The sequence below is a fragment of the Apis mellifera genome, linkage group LG2, assembly GCF_003254395.2.
Source record: "Apis mellifera strain DH4 linkage group LG2, Amel_HAv3.1, whole genome shotgun sequence".
NCBI classification, from domain to species: Eukaryota; Metazoa; Arthropoda; class Insecta; order Hymenoptera; family Apidae; genus Apis; species Apis mellifera.
This window is the reverse complement of record NC_037639.1, coordinates 12,154,952-12,175,457: the sequence shown is the minus strand read 5'-3', so window position 1 is coordinate 12,175,457 and position 20,506 is coordinate 12,154,952. Positions and strand designations below refer to the sequence as shown.

Sequence of the window (20,506 nt, the reverse complement as noted above, 5' to 3'; positions counted from 1 at the left end):
AAAGAGAAAATAATTCCGCCTATGCGGAAAAGAAGTTGAAATTCTTGAAAAATTGGCATCGAGCTCGACCGTTCCTGCGTCAAACGTTGAACGACGCTGACTCAGGGCAATGACTGTGCAATATGCATCCATTGGCCCGTTGTTTTTCTTTTCCACGAGTCGTAAAACGACACACAGCAACCAAAAGACATCCCAGATGTTTCGTGGATTTAAATCCGGTGGCTTTGCTTTCACATGTTCGCCGTTGAACATCGTCTCGTTTCGATATTCCTGGATTCGTTTTCGTTTAAAGTTTCCATCTTTCTCGGGAGGAATTCTCGCGAATAGTTTTTGTACCGCGACTCGATACTCGACAAAAAAAAAAAAATTATCGTATACATGAAATATGCATCGCGAAAAAACAAGAATATTTTAATATCAATAGAATCGAAAAATAACGGAGGAAAAGAAGCTCGAAAGAATACATAACCTCGAATTTCAATTTCGTACGTATACGAATTTATTTATTATAACTGGAAATAAGTAGAAATCAAAATTGGAGCGAGCGAAAATATTACAATTTATATCCGTTTCTATATCCGTATCTTCGAGCACGAAACGAAAATTCTTCTGTTACCTTGATCTATTCGAGATGATTTCTAAGTGAATTCACGAATGATAAAAACACAAGTTCGATTCTCATACGTACGAAAATTATTATTATTCGCGGGTTCGAATTAAGATATCACGCTCGAATTTCGACCAATAACGAATACAGAATATTCGAAGAGGCACGATACGGCACGGAACAAAGACACGGATGTTGGTTGCATCACAAGTGGGATTAAATCGAATAAGCAATTAGGCCGAACGATGCGATCAACTAAACGTTTTCTAACGTAGGGCTTCGTCTGCCGCAAGATCGAACGGAGCTTTATTAAGTTTTTACCTATCGAACAATTTACTTCTTTTTTTTTCTTTCTCTTAGCCTGCGTGTAGCTGTTTCCATCGATCAATAAAACACAGTTAATTCGAAACGTTTTCGAAACGTTTTATTTTTTTTTTTTTTCCAAGTTACATCGTTAATATTACGCTGATTGTGTATTATCGTATCGTATATGCGATTAGCAAAATAGCCCATCGACCGACAAAGTGCGCATACACTTTCCTAGAACTTATCCTAGATACGCGACTTTGACCGAACGGTACAATAATAGCAACAGCGTAGAAACAGCGTAAAAGCTGAAGCGTTCGTGAAAAGCTTCTCCAAACGACACGATATCTGGACTGGCAAAAACGAAAGGAAAGCAACGGTGCGAAGAAGAACACGTTTGACCCAAAAATCATAAAAAATTGGACGGGTCGGTCGGCGAAAATTCCATAGCAACGCGGATCGAATAAATTAATTTGGGCGGATAAGATAAGAAAAAAGAGGAGGTGGAAATCGAGAAAGAAAGAAAAAAGCGGTGGTGAAAAGCCCCCGCGGCTCGGACAATGCCGAGTGCGGGAAGAGGTATCGAAAAAATTAGCGACGTGCAAAAAGGAAGCGTTACCTCGAACGATGGTAGTGACAGGCCAATCGGAGGAATCGAGTCTTTTACAACACCACATCCTGCGCCGACGATTCTCAACCACGAGTCGAGAGCGAAGAGAGAGAAATTCGGTTGGAAATCCGGGAGGAAACGGAGATTTTTTTCTTATCTTTCTTTCTTTCTTTTTCTTTTCTCTTTTCCCTTTCTTTTTTTCTTTTCTTTTTCTTTTTCGAGAATGAACCGAGGCGTGGAGGCCGTGTCGCGGTTCGTGCGTGGAAACACACACAGTCCGGCTGGCAGTCGAAAGGGGGAGCGCAGTGAACTTGGCGTCGCGACGGAGCACGGCGCCGGCAAATGGCGTCTGTGGTCGATAGACACATCGGTGGGTGGTTGGTTTTCTCCGTTTCCACGGCGGTGGCCGGCAGCTTCGTATGGGGAACCGGAAGATGGTGTTGCCGAGGGTTGTTCGGCCGCCATGCGGCAGCCATGAGGACCTTGACGGCTTCGTTTCGTGACGCTTCCCTACATCGCCACGGGTTTATACCTTTAATAAACGTAACGGGTGTCGCCATTTCTCTGACGTCAATAAGATCTTCGGTGGCGTGTAACACAGCGTAGCCGATCGATTTTCTTCCTTTCCGCCGCCATTCTGAATCGCCTTTCGCGAATCGATCCGATCGTATCGATTAAAGGACGCCTGTCGACAATCCACATTGTCGAAAGGTTTCCCCGAGAGATCCGATACGATACAGAAGAAGAGTTGGAATTCAAAGGGGAGGGGAGGGCGAATAATCGAGCGTGCAAAAGCAACATTAACCTCGGTGGGAGTTTTACTTTTAGGATTAATCGCGTATACGCCTGGTAAATACACCCCTGAGACACGATGCTGACCGTGTCGATCGATCGATTTAGATAGATTCGTAGATGGATCTTTCTCCGCGAATCATATATATATGTGAATTTCGCCTCGATCCTCATCCCTATTGGCGAGATAACACGCAAGATGTTCGTTTGACCTTAAAAAAAATCCAATTCCTTTCCTCCCCTCTCTCTCTCTAACTTCAACTTCTCTCGCGTTTCGAAATCTAATCGTTCATCTCGGTGACTCGCGGAAGCGGACCAGGATTACTTAGGATTGTAATTTAAAATGAAAGCAACGCCGATAAAATACCAATCCAAGAATGCAGCTTTGGAAAAGAAAGATCTCGTGTACGGGAGATGTTTCCCTTCGCTATCGGTCATGATTTCTCTTCTTTGTGCTTAGAAAATGTGGACGGGCGGCCTTGCGGACGTAAATATCGAGGGAGAAAGGGGATGGAATAAAAAGTGGTGGCTAGCAGAACTAGATACCATAAGGGGAGGGGAGACGCGAAACACCATAAAAGCACGTGAACAGACGTAAGACGAGGTGAACGTACCCGGCGTTCTTCCCTTTTATAGGGCCGATCCACTCTGTCCCAACGTGTACCATTACTGTCCATTCCCTCGGTTATCGATTACACGCAGTTACCAGGTAGATACACTCGCCGTCATTTTTTCTCTTTCCCCCCTAGCTCTCCGAGATCTCTAAAGGATCCGCTGATTTACGAAATCCAATTTCGATCTCGATAAAACGCGAATATGCAAATTGAAAATTGGACGAGAAGGGAACATCGATTTCCCTCGATACGATCTTGTTTTGTTTTGTCTTCCAAGCAATGCTTCCTGCTTACAGCAGGTAGATGGTGGTGGTACCAGGTTGGTATCGTTCGACTGATAACATCGAAGTGCTTCGCTTAACGCGGAGAACAAGGTTACCACACGTCTCGTACAATATCCGAATCTCTTTCAACGAACAATGCGGCATATCCGCAATTGCATTTTACCTCTGCACGTTTATCTGCTCGAAATAGCTTATCCTTCGGGATACCGACAGTGTCAATCGCAAGCGCAAGGGAGAAAGGGTATGCATAAATTTTCCACTCGACCGTTATCTCGCGATATACACCCGCCGCTTTATTACACGCTAGAAAACGATCCACGCTCCACTGAAAACAATCCAATCGTAGGAGAAAGGGTAATAATAGAAATTGGAATTGCGCTCGCGATTACAAAAGACGGTAAATAGCGGAAAGGAGTGCGAGATGGAAGGGCGAAGGCGAGCTCGAATCGAACGAGCAAATTACGGCGAAGACGAGCAGATTTCGATCGGCGGAAATAAATAAAATAAGGGACAGGATGAATTCCAAGGGTAGAGAGAAACAGAGAGAGGATTTGGTCCGCCTAATTTATCGCACCTGCTCGCTCGACCGGTGCATAATTATCCTCCTTTCTTCCACTTCGCGCCAATATCTTTTAGAAACGATTCCTCCTCCGTTAGAGGCTCGTCCCTCCCATTCAAACGAAAACTTCGCGTTGGTAACGGGGCTAAAAAAAGGACCGGCCGCATGAAAAGCGATCGTGGGAGATTAAGCGAGCCGAATTTCTTCGTCGATAAGGTGATCGGAGAGGAAGAAAATGAAACAGATACAACACGAAGTATCAATTGGAGACACGAATTAGGCTTCTTCGAGAGAAGGCGAAAGAATTCGAGGAATAGTGGCGACAGATACGAGAGAAAAACTGAACACGATTAATCGAGTTTTGAGGAGAGGTGTCAATTACGGGGGAGAGGTTTCTATTTCCATGAGAAGGCATCGAGAAGGTTGAAGTTTCCTCCCAAGAATCGTAAAATGAAACACGTACAACACGAGGTACCAATTGGAGTTAGGCTTCTCCGAGAGAAGGCGAAAGAATTCGAGGAATAGTGGCGACAGATACGAGAGAAAAACTGAACACGACTAATCGAGTTAAGAGGCGTCAATTACGGGGGAGAGGTTTCTATTTCCATGAGAAGGTTAAAGTTTCCTCGCAAGAATCGTAAGAGAAACAGGATTCAGACGAGAGGCGGAAAATCTCGCGATGTCTCTATCTAACAAGATTCCGAGAGGATCGTTCACCGGGTGCTAAATATACGCGCGTGGTGCATAATCTCGACCAAGAATCCGGCATTCCTCGTCATCGTAACGTCGTCTACAACGAGATCGACGCGGCCCCGTCCCACCGATGGATATCTCCCGCGAAAACACGCGGATAAAGAAGTACTCGCAAATGGCGACGCGTGATATTTTACGTTATATCGGAGGACGCGCTCGCGCGCTCCACGCGCCGATAATATCTCCTCTCTGTGCGGCGAGGAACGCGGGCCGATCATCATCTGCTCTTGTTCCGTTCCGATCGTCCCTCTTAAAAATACTTTCCTCGCGCGACAAGGAAAAGAGAAAAACGGAGCAAAGGAGACCGATCAACCTCGCCTCTGTCAACGAACAATAAGAGTTGGAGGATCGCGTCGATCGCGCGCGAGGAGAATGCGCGCGCTTCCTTCGCCGTGCAAGTCGTTCGACCAGATAATTATCCTTCGTAAATCGTTATTAATGTTACGTGGCGTTGCGACTTGACTACCAGTTTTCCATCGTTTTTCCCTATCCCGTTACCCTACATTATCTCTATAAAGTCCTGTCACGAATCGAGCTCGTTTGTCAATGATTTATCTATATGTGTGTGTGTGTGTGTGTTAGGTTCTCGAGATTGATAGACGTGAAATCGATCGATGTAGACAAGAGAGATCGTTATTATAGATCGAACCAATTCCCCGTTTCCGTTCGACAAATTTATTTCCTATACCCATATGTCGATGATTTTTACATTGGGGAATAATTAATTCATTCTAGCGATTGTTATTGAAAAAAGATTATGATCATCGATTGTGATGATTAATTCTCTTAAGCGAAAATGTTAATTAATCGAGAGATTAACGCAAGTGCCGTAATTTATTATTGGGAATAGTCGATTGGGAAAAAGAAAGTTTTTTTTTTTTTTTTTACGAATGCACCTCGAGAACGCCCAAGTACGTTGCAGGAAAGTGAAGCATGGAATCGCGCTCGGATTGAAACGGTTCTTGGACGGTGGCGAATCTCGATGTCAGTGAAAAGCAACGCGTGTTGGCTATTTTCGCGTCTGGGCTTTCCAGAACCTGACCCACCGACTACATTCCTTTCAACGAACGCTTCGCTGCTTTTGAAAAAATTGGCCGCGAAAACTTTTTCACGCGCGAATGTATATATATATGTATGTATATAACTTTGCGATATAATAATATAATTTTATAGGCCATAAATTATCGTTGTTTTTAACTCATCTTATCGTAAAATGAATAAAATAGATGTTAGAAAATGTTAATTAAATGTTAAACTAAAAATAAAAATAAAAAAAGGAGATATCGAAACATTTGAAGAATGTATGCTCTATGAATAATTCCTTTGGTAAAAGTTGTTTTTTTTTTTTTTTTGAAAGAATTTACGTAATCTCGAAATGTTGTTGACAAATCTTTGCGTCAATTCGACCAAAATTCCAATCTCAAATTTCTCAAGAAACCTTGAGAAATATATAAAAAAAAAAAAAGCTAGTTTAATGAATTATTTATTATACACATAAAACAGAATAAATTTTTTGATGAACGAAATATTTTCTTATTATTGTTATTCGCTCGAGGCTAAACTATTTATAGTACGTATCATCTCGTACGGTTGCGAGAGAAGAAAAAAAAATAAATAAATAAATTAAGGTATTCTCATACTTTCTCTCAATTTATTTTAACATTCTCGGAGGAAGTGTAACAAATAAAACCACAAAAACAAACATTTTTTTTTTTTCAATTTTTTTTTCTCCAAGAATTTCATGGAATTTTATCACGAATTTCACATCTCTCTCTCCCAACGTATCTAGGTTTCGTTATAAGGAGGACAAGTTCAAGGCGAGCCGCGGAAACGGAAACGTTCTCAGACAGATGTTGATTTTCTCCAATGGAATTAACACGCAATGAAATTTCGATAACCCAGATAATCGTGGATTTACATGTTCCATAAAACGGTATTATCATCCTGCGAGCGTGTTAATAAATTAAACGAACTTCCTACAACATCGACCGGTATCCAACGAGAGGAACAGTGCACATAACTCGTTACTCAGTCCTAGTTTTGTAGAAGAATCGAGTTTCTTCGAGCAAGAGTTTCTTATATATCCATATGACAGAGAAGTGTATTTATCACGACTGGTTCATTGTGAAACCGGGCCTATATTTAATCTCGTCCGCGTTAAAAGCTACGCTGAATAATGTAATTGCCAAGCGCCAGATGTGTTAGCAAATCCATTAATTGACCCGGAATCATTAGCTAGAGCATGATACCGATCTCCTCCCCCCTACCGTTCGTGCGCGAGGCAAAAATGGACAAAGCCGCGGGGCAAACGTAGGGGAACGGATCAGCTGTGTCGTTTTTTTTCCGTCCGATAAAAATCATCTCGCTTCGTGGACACCACGCGCGCAACACGCCAATCGATTTTTTTCCCCCCCAGAGTTCGTAAACGGCCCAAGTGAAAGTACGAAGAGACAAACACACCGCGTTTAAATTATTCGTAATCTCGAGGATACCTTTAACGCACGACAGTGATCTACTGGCTGATGCGTGGTAACCGGTTTTCATCACTGCCAGTAGATATTGCTCGCGGAGGAGGAGGAGGAGCAGAAGGAAGAGGAGGAGGAAGAGGAGAAAAAAATAAATAAAAAAGAAGAGGAGGAGGAGAAAGAATTCGATTCGCGATACAACATAAATTTCTATGAATTGCCGCACACTTGTGCACACAACCTCCCTCTCGATCGAGGGAGTCCTCTCGCCTGTTTACGACTCGACGTGGAACGTCGAAGAGACGCAAGAGAGATCGTTCGTCAACTATTTTCACAGGATAGATTAGAGTCGCGAGAGCCGCTTGAGCGAGACGTGAAAAAAGTTGGACGCTTTCTCCAACGCTGGTGATATATAGTTGCATAGTTTAACGCCGTGTTTCATAATCCCTTAATGCTACTCGATAATGGCGATAACCATTCATTATTCGTGGAAATGCGATTCGAAAAGGTCGAGAGGCGGTCGCTTGTTGCAAACCGATCGAGCAAACGAATTCCATCGATACCGATCCTCGAGCGAGTCAAGAATGTCAAACGGCAACGGTTATCGGATTTTTCCACAAATATCTGGCGTTTATTTTTAATCGCGCGACGTATATAGGTGAGAAGCGAGCGGAAACTTTTTCGTTTCGAGTGGAATGAACGTTGAACGACGCCAGCCAGCCAGCCAGCCAGCCATCCGTGAAGACGAATTCGCGAAGAAAAAAGAAATCTGGTATGTCGATGACAGAAATGGAATGGAAAAATGGAATGAAGTTGGCGATAGACGTCCTTGGAATGAAACAACGAACGCGCCAGCCGCGCGATCGTTATTGTAAAAATTGATTCAATCGAGGAAAGTTAGCATTTCCCGCGATTATATTTCGAGCTTCCTCGCGTAAAACACGATTCGCCACGATTACCTTTTGTTAAACCGGAGATCTTTTTTGATTCAAAGAATCTTTCTATGATTCCCTATATACGAGATAATCCGATACTTGTCTCTTTCTCTCGTTGCACGTTCGGGTGGAACATAAATTTTAGCGTCAACGAATCAACCAAGTTAACTCATCGAAGTTTCTCGTAAACGAGATCGAGGAATCGCTCGACTAGAATAGAACTCGACGTGGATGGTACGTAACGTGAGTGAAATAAATACGGGGAAATGTATAAACGCGGATGGAAAAATATAATACGTGATACGGTAGAAACTAATACAGTATGAATTAGAGACAAGACAAGGATTAACGTTTCGTAATTCAATCGTAATAAGATCATCGACGTGGAAATTTATCTCTCTCTATATGTTTAAAATACGTTTAAACGATTAAAATAATATAATTCCGTCTATCCCTTGGAGATAACTTTTAAAATCTTCGATCGATTGTCAAAAAAAAAAAAAAAGAATCTTGTTGAAACAATTTATCGCGTTGCATCGACGAAAAATCGATAATTCTAGAAATTGGATGTGTTGCCGCGAGAAATAACGTCGAACGAATACACGAAGAATTCTAACTCAGACTTACTCGTCCGAAACGCTTCGAACGAATAATATAAAACAAACGGATGAAAGATCGTTTCAAAGAAACGAAATGTATCTTCTCCCCCTGGCCGAATACCAATCTCGAAATATCCGATGCGTATCGTTGAAGAAAAACTAGGGTGCGCAAATCATCGAAAGGATTTAATTATCGGCGTCGAATTAGATAAAACGAAAAAGGATAAAACAATGCGGTGAAAACGCTGTTCGTCCATCCGGTCCGACGACCTAGACCGAGTGCCGAGACGACGGGTTACGAGAGGCCTTCACCTCGACCTTGAAGAGCACCGACCGTCCTAGCAAAGGTGAACCGGACGGACAAACGGAGAGTCTTTACCTGCCTCGTGTCTGTCCTGACTCGACACGTAAGTGTAATGCGCGATTTCCGCGCTTATGTAAGTCAGAAACATTTTATCACGTACACGTCATCCTCGCGGTTGGAGTTTCATTATTTTTTTTTTATCTTTTTCCTTTTCTTCTTCTTCTTCTTCTTCTTCTTCTTCTTCTTCGTCTTTGCATTTCGATACCGTTTCACGCGCGGTAATTTGCTTAATGCTAATACGATCTGGTGTTAATATTTTTCTCAATCCAATTCATATTCAATTCGTTAGACAATCATCCGTAATCAAATCGAACGATTTTTCCATATCGATTCCATTCGTGATTTAAATGGTAGTAAATCTTAGGATTTTTTTCATTTCTTTCCTTTTTTTTTTTTCACCTAAAAACGTTATACCTAAGTCGAATCTAAATATAATACGATCCCTGAAAGGATTTTAATTAGAATGGCACGTTTTCTTAACTGGCACGTAATCCATCATTCAATAAAAGATTTCAATTGACCGTAATACACCTTTTAAAATAAACTTCTGACAATTACACGGTAATTTAGAAGAACGAATCAACCGATACGGGTAACGCTTCGTTGACCGCCATTGATTGAATCATTACGAGACCAAGTCTTTTACGAATTTTTCGAACCAGCTTCGAAAATCAAAAATTTTTCCTAATCATCGATAATCCACAATTTAACCGTGCAACGAGTTCCAATAACATCTCTTTTCGATAGATTAGTTTTAGAAGAACGGCGAAAGAGATTAATAATATCAAGGAACAGATAATGTTATATCTATTTTTGTATCTATGTAAGATTAAAATTCAAGTGGTACAAGATATAAAGGAATAATTCTTCTTTTTTCCTTTTTAATGATTATAATAATAAATACGGAGAGGAAACTTGAAACCTGTGATGATCTTGACATATTTGATAGTTGTACCATTAGTATTTATAGTATTTATAGTTGTATTGACGATCTAACATCCTCAAATGTCGAGTCACACTTGTTGACCAGCCGCATTCCATTTTCAGGGTCATCGAGTATCCTGGTTTACACCGTTTCAATCATTCGATCGCTATGATTTCATTTTTTGGGCTGTTTAAACGTACGAACGATTCGAATGTTATCAATTTTTTTTTTTTCAAAACGAACGATACAAGCGAAGAAAATAAAATTTCAAGCTTATATACGATACGTTATCGAGCATGTATGTAAGTAATTTAATAGATAATATTTTCCACGAATAAACGACGATATAGTATAATACAAGAATGACTCGACGCAAAATAAAATCCTTGATTTTTTTTTTTCAAAGAACCAACGTTAAATAACTAACAATTATATCAATTGTAATTGGCAATAAATAATAAAATTTTATATTTAAATTATATCCATTGTCGATTTTCCTGCACCGATATGCGTTGCAAAAATACAAACTCTGAACTTTGATTTGTCGGTGAGAAATTCTCCTCTCCCCTCGAGGAAACGAGATTCAATTTTTCGCGAGATCGAACGAGAGGTGTCGAGTTACTCTCGCGACACACGCGATACTACACGACGCATCTAACTCGGCGAAGACCACCCATAAACTGGACGAACGAGTCGAAAGGGAATTTGAATCCGGACGAGTAATTAACGCTGCACTCGTCGAACGATTCTCCTCCACTCTCAAGGTGTGCGCACCTTGCACGACCTTCTTCCTCTTTTTCTTTCCTTCTTCCACATATATATATATATATGCGACATATGCCTCGTAATATCGCGCGCAAGTTTGTCAAATGTCCGAATGATTAACGTCCGCCCGATATGCATCAACGGTGAACGATTTACAACAACACGCTAGAATAAACCATGGAGAAGTGAAGAAGAAGATAACGAGCTAATTTCATAGAGCTAACTTGATCGAGCGGACGCTCGAAAAAAAAAGAGGAAAAAAAAGAATCACCGGTCGGGTGATTTTCTTTGATCGTCCGTGGAATTCTCACAGTGGCCATCATCGGTGAAATATTATCGCATTTGTACTTGTTGACGGTACGCATTCTTGAAAAATGTCGTAGAACTAATTTTGAATGTAAGAAGAAAATGTCCCTATATTCGAAATATACAGGATCAGGACGAAAGGCGAGGTAAATTAACACGCACGCCGTCGCTTATTGACAGCGAGCATACACAAGTTGAAGGATCGTGAAGGCGATGGCGGAGCCCAGTCCCCACACCCAGCTGACTAAAGTGACGTTAAGTAGGTCTTTGCATTTAACATTCGTTGGCCTCCACACGCCGCCGCGTTGGCCGGCTTTGTGTAACCCGGCACGTCGTTCCTCGCGTTCTACGGAACTCTATGTCCGTCTAGGATTATGTAATGGAACGTGGGCGAGGTCGTCTACTCTGCCTTTCCTCCTGTCTTCCAGCCAACAGCGATCGACTCCTAATGGATTCGTTACGGTAGACGCGTGAAAGAGCCTCGATCATTGCGCCTCGTCTCGTACAGGAACGAGATAAAAGAAGATATTAAAACACCGTTCTTCGACAAACTAACGATCCTCGATCTTGCCATTCGAGCCATTCCTTCACGAAACTGTTTGGTCGATTTTAGTATTCCAGTAATCGTGTTCCATCCAAGTTATTGAATAATTAATAAGGTCGAGGATCTCTTATTTCTACACGTTTTCTTCATTTGATGATGATAGTAGATGGTAATTAAAAGGAGCAAGCTCTGGTTCGATTATTGTCGCTTTAACGTTTTAACCTATCCGAATCACGAATTCATCGAAACGCGTTTAACCGTTGTTAACCGATTAAACACCGGCTGGCAACATCCATCTCCCGCCGTCAACGAGATTTTTAAATGTCTTCTGAGCAATGAGCCTTTGTCTCCGATTCGACACATGATAAACTATCGGGCGTTAAAAGAACAATCGGAAACGTTGAACGAGGCGAAGAAAAGAATTAAACGGCGTGCAATAATTTGGAGGAATTATCTCTGGATGCACGCAAGTTGGAACGAAACACGAACAGTCGAAGCGTAATGGAACGACTTATCGAAGGTTAATTGGAATTATAAGTGACGTTCGATCGGATCTGGGAAAGGAGGGATTATTAAAGGCTATCTCCTATCTAATTAGAGTATAGAGAGACAGCGTCTAATTAATCCACGATGTGCCTATAATTATTGTCGTTGAAAATAAGAGGGAGAAACAAGAAACGAACTGTGTGGCGATTATTAATCCACGTATACTGCTATGATTCTGTTTCGAAAAATTACGTCCCCACGAAATCAAGTTCGAAGCGTTGTTGGATTCGAGGAAAAGCACGAAAAGTTTATTCCTCGGGAACGAGCTTGGCGAGCAATTAAAAGGAATTTAACGAGCGCGTTATCTTGGAGGTACGAGGTACGAGGATTCAGAAAATTAGTCGGACACGCTCAAGGAAGCTCATCGTTTCCGCGGGAAGTTTAATACCTCTCTGCCACGAAATTGAAGAATTCCATTCACCTCCCCTCCCTTCTTCCTTTCTCTCTTCCTACAGGGAGTCGATTTCCTACACGCGTCAGCTCCAGCTCCTCGCATTCAAAATGGAAGTAATAGAAATAATTAAAGTTCTTTTTTTATTCGCGGATAGTAAACGAGTAGCCGAAACGGCTTGCTGCGCCGCTTAATACATCTTTCAATGTGTGTAACTTGCTCCTGTCTCAACTTTTAATAAGATCGCACGTAATTATTATCTTCTACGTTCAAAAATTAGTTCATACGTTTAGTTTTGGCATTCATAATTTTTCTTTTACGTCTTACTCTTCTCTTCGCAGACGATTCGAATCGTATCGAGATAAATATTAATTCAACCTTGGAAATGTGATTCTCCAATGTGATATTCCAATCCTTTTAAACGACCCTAATTTCCTGACTGAATTATGCGCGAAGCTATGCGATCGGTTAAGATTCGATCCCTATTCGTTAATTTTCATCGCTCGTGCAATTCACTTTGGAATTAGTTTGATCGACGGGGAGAGAGAATTCGATTCGAATTTTCAGGATCGATATCGAGTCAGAAACAGGATACGGATCGGTACGTGGGAGCTGCTCAAATATTAACCGCGAGAAATTATTGGCCGAGATAACAGGCCGCAACACGGTACCGTTTTTCCCCGGCACGGATTCTGCGATAGAAACGCACCTACGGTGGCCGCACCACCTCCTATCGTGAGAAACTTTCCCGGGGAATTAACCCTTCCCCAACCTTTTGCCTAACTGTCACGCATGCTTCGCGTATACACGCCTATCCCTCAACCTAGAAAGAGAGAGAGAAAGAGAGAGAAAAAAACGGCAACGAGGTTCTCGCAAATTGCGTTCGTTAACCCCTCCGCGCTCTAATCGGCTTCGATCTACCTATCTCGGTCGACCACGGAATTAATCCTCCGGTGAAATGTCCTCAGCATGGGAACCAAACTATGTATCTCTCGATCTACGTTTCGTATCGTGAAACTCGTACTTGAAACGGTGGGGGAATCGCTTTAAACGTTCTATCTTCCTCCGTTGAGCAATAATAATCAACGATCAAAGAGATGGTTGGCGGTGCGAAGCAGAAGGAGTAAAAAAAAGAAAAAGAAAAAGAAAACGACTTGCTTTTCATCGATGCGATCGAATCGTAATTGTAGACGCGGGTAAACACGCGTATCTGGAAAAAAATACAGGTTTAATCGGTGATTAAACCACGGTTTCCTTTCTCACGAATGAAATCATCGATCGACGAAATCTCGTATCGCAAAAGGTATCGCGTCAAATCGTTCGAGATATTGATTACATTACGCGATGATTGCATTAATTTCCTTCGCGGGTCCGTTGTTTGCATAAACAAACACACGTCGAAACGAAAAATTAGACCACGAAATGGACGAAACTTTAATTAGAGAATCCCACTTAAATATCCCTCATCCTGGGTTATAAAATGAGATCAACCGTAACTCGTTAATTGAGAAGGTAAAAAGAAAAAAAAGAAAAGACTAATTGTCTGTTCTCGAAAGATAAATAATTTAAACTCACCGCGTGAGGCCTTAAACTTGAACCATCGTATTTGGAAAATCATGTTTTTCTTACCTGAAATTAGACAAGATGTAGTATTAACAATAATTGTGATTAATAATAGACGTAACGATATGTAACAATTATGATACATCTAACTAATAATATCGCGAAATATCTAACTGCGATCTAGGATGATCCGATAAAGATCGAACCGCTTTACTCGCGAGGAACAACTCTAGAAAGTCTCGTCCATTAGAAACGCAATGGAAACACGCTCAATAACGCCAATTAATAATAATCATGCTTTCTATTATGTGTACTCTATATCTCAGACAGAGGAGGCTAATCGGTAATCGTTACGCGATCGTGGCCGCGATTTCGAATTGCTAAAACGAATCCTAGAAACGATACGATTTTTTTTTTACCTAAGATTCCTAACTTTGTTAACGTTTCCGCGCAATCCACAAGATGAATCTTCTCTCATGGATCTCTCTTCTCAACACGGTGCCATCGAGACATCGTGAAATCATGCAGCGTGTCAATTCTTCGCTTTAATTTCACGCTACGCTTCGAATGTAAACGCGAATGCCCTCGGGAAATATATATATATTTATATGTACATATGCTTGAGAAGTCGAAGAAATGAATTTATTCAGTTTCCGGATCCAATATATCCATCCACAATCGTATCGAGTACTTTTCACGATGTATCGCGATGTATGTATGTAAACGAATTATAAGCGGCACGAGGAAAATGGTGTTCGATTGTACTTCGAGATTCCGAATGTATTCGTCACGGATCACGAAGGCACGAGAGATGATAACGTAAAAATGCACGAACGAATATTTTCGCGTCGAGTTAGCACGTTTCTAACTAGAGAGGCGCAATTCGTTGCGCGTTTCACGCAAATAACCGCGCGAATATTGCCGTGCAACATCAGAGACCGTGCACCAAAATCGATTTATTCTATATCGAAAATGTACAACGGATATCTATCTATCCTCTCTCTCTCTCTCTCTCTCCGTGTTTCTATTTCTATTTAAGAGAAAGTCTGATCGCGAGAGCGATTAAATCGTACCACGTTGAATCGTTAAAGAACGATTAGAACAGTTGAAGAACAGAAGTTGGATGGAATTTCACGTTGACGGGACACGTATCGAAAATTTCCTCGCCTCTCGAGGATTATGCTTCGGTTTAGCTCGGTATAATTGGATGTAGATTCACACTCGGCTCGAAATTGGCGCGTCAATTGAGATAATTGTTTGCGAACTTTTGCTAAACGTTCTACCAATATTGTCGAACCACGTGCAAGAAGCGAGATGATCCTGAGATCATACACGATCTCTTTATATATATATTTTATCGAACGATCGTTTCATTTTATCTTTTTCTTTTTTTCCTTATCGATTTAAATACACGTATACTTTCGTTAAATCGTCGTTACGGTTACACGATATCGAAACGATAACGCGATAATTATTGACTCAGTTGCTTTCGATCGCGAACACACGTTTAGCTCACGCGCTTCTAATATTCAATTACGCACCGCAGAATCTCCTGATCACGCCGCGGAACGCGCGTGCATCACGAACTACCGAATAATAATCCTCGCTCTGGCGAACGTTCGAATACCAAAGCTCGCGGGAGGATCGTTGCCAGTTATGCAAACGCAATTAGAATAACGGGAAGACGATCGATTAATTTAACCGACTTTCAAGCGCAGTGGTTCGTTCCTCGATCGACCGATTAATTCTGGATCCGAGCACAAAATGCGCCCGTTCCAGAAGAGATCGTTAATTATCCGGGGGATCCGGGTTTCGATCCGGTGTGCAGAAAGCGACAGTGATGCAACCGCGGCGGCGCAATTTGGGAAAGGAGAAAACATCGTCTCGCTTTGACCTTTCACCCGCGATTGTCGGTTGAGATCGGTGGCTTTGCAACGAATTCGAAACGGTAAGAGGTATTTACGGAGGAAAGAGGGCCTCTATCGGCGCGAATGGATACAGGAAATTGGAAGAAAAGGGGTAAATGCAAGCGCGGATGAGAGGAGACGTTAACGCCGGGGCTTTTCGAACCGTTTCGAAACGGTGTGTAATCTATGATCTCGCGCGGAATCTAGATTAGCACGGAGCGTGCAAAGGGAAAAGGCAGCTGCACTTTTCTGGCCTGGCCTGAAAAACCGGGGAAGAACAATGCCTCCGTGAATGCGCGCGGCGGCGACAATGAACGCGCAGAATGCGCTCCATTCTTTCCCTCCCTCCTCCCCTCTCGCTATGTGTATCCGTGAACGCGATACTCGGCAGTTATCAAATTGAACCGAGTCAGGGTACCAGGAATCGTGAAAGTCGAGGGGCAAATATTTGTCTTGGCCGGTCAAATATCGGCACACGTGGGAGGAGAGATAGGGGTCGAGAGCCTGTTCACCTTCACGAGCGTGAAAACGCCAAGTTCTCGATTTCGAAAAAAAATTGTTTCCGTTTTTCCGGCGCGGCAAAGGAAGGTGGCAGCTGGCGAAAAGATGTTGGAACAATGGTAAACGCTGAGTAAACGCGACAATGCGATCAATTGTGCGCACGTACAAACGAGTGACGTAAAACGTCGCCTCTCTGAGCAAACGCGGAGAGAGAAAAAAGAGAAAAGCGCGCAATACGGTTTCTGTTATTGACCTAGGATATGGTTTATGAGCATGCGTCGAGCAGGGCACGTGCGATCTCTTCGAATAATTAGTAGGATCGATTCGGAATTAGAGTTATTCGCGTAACCGCGATGGGGCAATGAGCCAAGGATTGCTGATTCATCGTATCTAGTCTCAACGTAGCCTCGATGAAAAATTTTGCAAAATTTCAACGATTCAGTTGATATTAATTCGCAAGGCTCGTCGAGTCGAATTCGCGATGAGTGGATATAAATGTTTGAAGGAACGCGCTCGTTTCCGATTGATTCTATAAACAATTTTAATAAACACGAGTCGTAGGTCGAAACGTTTCGAGAGGATCTCTCGTGACAGAGTGCGTTGTGAAAATTCTCAAGTTGTGAAAACCGCGGAAGCAAATACCGGAATCGAATCGAATCGAACAAAGGATCTCTTCGCCTTGGGGTCTCTCTCGCCTTAAAAAAAAAAAAAAAATATCGCGATACTATCGTGAAACGAATCCGGCACAAATGTGTCTGGTTCTTTGTTCCACGCGAAACCAGTTCTTAATGCCACGTACAATGAATTTCATCGTGAAATGGATTAGTGGATAAAGAGCAGGCCACTGTATCTGTGAATTCGTGACTCTGTCTCGTGACAATGTCAATGGAATCGACAATGGATGTTTCATAGCGTTGAACGCATCGTGGAATTTCTTTTTTTTTTTTTTTTTCTTTCCTTGTCACCACGGTGAATTGAACGATGAAAGAAGGCTCGTTTCATATACCGTTGTTCGTTCTGTTATACAATTTAACAGCATAATCCATAGGACCGGTTAAACGTTGCCGCGACGAATTCGAATGGTTAAAAACTTCCAAGCTAACAATAACTATTACCGAAGCGTTTAGTATCCCATTTTCTTCTTTCATTTTTGATCGAACATTTCATGCGGAGGAACGATCGAGTTCCTCGAAAACGTTAATCGTTACCGAGCACGTGTTCTCGTGAACTTTATGTTATAGCTGGCAATTTTCTAGGGAGAAAGAGAGAGACGGAAAAGAGAGAAAGAGAGAGAGAGAGAACCGCGTGTGTTTCAAGAACGCAAAGACGGTGAAATTGCAAAAACTAGCGAACGATCGATAATGTGCATTACGGAGTTACTATGTAATAAACTTTCGTGAAAGGTAACGTTAGTTAGTTTCTACGTTGCATTAATCATGCTTCTTGGCTCGTCCGAAGTGTCATCGCAGAAGATAATTAAACGTCACGAGTATTTAAGCTCGTTTTTTTTTTCTTTCTTTCTTCCAACTATTTTTTTGAACGTCAAAAAGAAATTGCAAAAATTGTTTGCACGAGAATGTGAATGGGAAGATTGTTAGGTATCACGTACCTAAATCAGGTTGTCCATAGTCGGCGAGCATAGCGACGACCATTATGAGCACTCGAAGCGAGGAAGAACTCTAAGCCTAGAAAAGAACTGTTTCACGTCAAACAAATCGAGTAAAACAGTAAACACGTGGATATCACGAGATTTCAATTCAAAGGCCTCGCCCTCGAGAGAAAAGAGGAGACGAAAAATCTCGATATAACACAGGCGGCACAGAAGCAACTGGTTGACCGAAAAAGGTAATCGGGACGAATTGAATATTGAAGCTAGAATGAAAACGATGAATCATCTGTTCAAGAATAACGTGTAGGCATACACGTTGTCGCATACGAGCACGATTCTCTTCGTTTCTATAATCGATTCGGCGAACGGAAACCACCTAACGATATTACGATAATAGAAACTGTCCAACAAAAGAACAAGTTTCGTCACCAAATTCGATGTCCCGATAACCTTAAACGATTATTCCAAACCAAGAAGAAGACGAGAAGGAGCGCAGGGAGGTTAAAAGATCGAGAAGTCATCTAGTTTCCTCTTTCCTCCGTTTTCGTGGGCGAGTACCGAAACTGCACAAGAAAAAAAAAAAGAAAAAAAAAAAGAGAGAGAGAAAAACAAGATCCGTACCCGGGTAACGACTGTGACGACTTTCTCGATCGTCTCGCGTGTCTCGAGAATGCGGGACCGGGAATTCGCGTCCTTGACTTTCGCGTGGAAGACGCGTAACTGGCTCGTCCCGCTCGTCCAGGATCGCGATGAACGAGATTCGTTCTACGACTGCGTGAAGCCAAGTGCGGCCTCCACGATGAATCAACCCCCTTCCCTCCTGTCGAGTCGATGCACCACGCTCCCTTCCCTCCTACCCTTCTTCCTCCACGGTCTCTCTTCCTCTTTCCACACCCCGTAACAGCTTCGCGGCCTTCTACCCCGCCCCGACACCTTCCCGATTCTTTCTCCGCCCTCGTAAAACGTGGCTGTCCTCGCACGACCATCCTTGCCCGACCAACCAACCTCGATCCTCCACGCCAAAGTCGAACAAAGGAAATTCGATTCTACCCTATAAATTTCTCCAATTAATCCTTCCTTTCTCTTAAACTTTTCCGTTTTTAGATCGATCGTGTCGAGAGCGGTGATTTTTTTAAGTAGACGCGTTTCTCGAGGGACGACGAATCGAATGGCCGTTGATTTTGCACGGACGAGGAGTTTTGCGTCGAGGAGGGAAAAAGTCGATCGAGGTAATTCAGGATCGAACGTTCTCGACGGAATTTCCATTTGGCTGAGCACTCGGAGGGAGGAGGGAGAGATGAGAAGGAGAGACGGCACGGCCGGAAGGTACGAAGCGGATTGCGTACCGTGCGCGGATCCAGAGAGCTCCTCTTTTTTCAGTCGAGCCCTGGGACGACGTCGTGTGACGACATTGAACAGGCATCGTGCCAACGACTGAGTCGAGCAATGCGTCAAGAACGCGCGCAGGAAGCGCGTAAAAGTTGACGAATCGCGCTTCAACTGCCCGCAACATATCTGTACGAAAATTTTTACGATTTTTAGAAATTCGTGTAATCTTGCTTCGCGCGAGATTTGAAAATTGAAAGATCGATCCGAAAAGTCGGCGTTACGTACGGGGAAAAAGTAGCGTCAAAATACGAACAACAATTCTGGCTATCCATCCCGGTGACTATAATTATCGCGTGCTTCAGGTTCGTAGGCTAACGTTCAATTCACCACTCTTATTCAGCTTTCCCTAAATATAACCTTACGTAACGGTGGCTAGATTCAGTGACGCGCGATGTCCAAACATTCCGGAATGTAATAGTCGGGAAAAATTTTGCCAAAAATATATATATATATCCACCGCGACGCACGCATTTCGTTTAAATCGGAACAAACGTAAAACATTTAGAAAGGGTTCATTCATCTTACTTTCACAAACATCTTTTTTACACACGTGTATTTATACTTTAGTCTTTTTTTAGGCTTTCTGGAAAAATTTAAGGAAACACGGATCCAAGAGTGCTAAGATTAGACCAGAATTCGATTCGACTTCTCCGTATCGATATGTCATAATAAATTTTAAATCGCAATCAATTATCGATACCTACTCATGCGTCGGATAAAGCATGAACATTGCAAATTTTCCTCTTCCCAAATCACTCTATGCAAACAATAATTACTCATCTGAACGAATTTTCACGAATCTCAAACGCTTCGTTCGATTCGAAAAGACATAGATGACAAAAACAACGAAATGAATCAATGATACAAAAATTGGCGGTCGTAATCAACAAGCGTGACGCGTGAAAACGTGTACACAGACGGATTTCTCAAGAGATAAGAAAGCTTTTCTTCAGCGATTTCTTCTCGGTCTTCGAGATCGAGATATTCGCCGCATGATCCACGTGAATTTCCGGTTAGTCACGTATGACGCGTTTATGACGCATGCGCCAATTTAACTAGTAATAAATCGTGCAAACGACCGTCGATCCTCTCCATATGAATGCGTAGCGATTCTTTCGACTTTTCGTCGATCGACAATCACTTTATCAAGCGAGATATATCAATATGTATAT

The 20,506-nt window shown here is 42.3% G+C and overlaps 1 protein-coding gene across 12 annotated transcripts in view; it reads right to left on the bottom strand.

Moving 5' to 3' along the window:
- Positions 1-20,506, bottom strand: part of LOC408685 (MAP7 domain-containing protein 1) — a 145,421-nt gene that overhangs the window by 119,778 nt on the left and 5,137 nt on the right. For 2 of the 12 annotated variants that reach the window (XM_026439257.1, XM_026439260.1), the window contains exons 1-2: positions 18,567-18,662; positions 17,946-18,021 (exon numbers count right to left, since the gene is read on the bottom strand). The exons of 6 other annotated variants lie outside the window; for them this stretch is intronic. In XM_026439257.1, coding sequence (XP_026295042.1) covers positions 17,946-17,988 — 43 coding nt within the window. In that variant the 5' untranslated portion in view covers positions 17,989-18,021; positions 18,567-18,662. Of the gene's footprint in view, positions 1-1,532; positions 1,606-17,945; positions 18,022-18,566; positions 18,663-20,506 lie in introns of those variants that run through there. 4 more of the 12 variants (XM_026439252.1, XM_026439256.1, XM_026439250.1 and 1 more) reach the window with 2 other exon arrangements.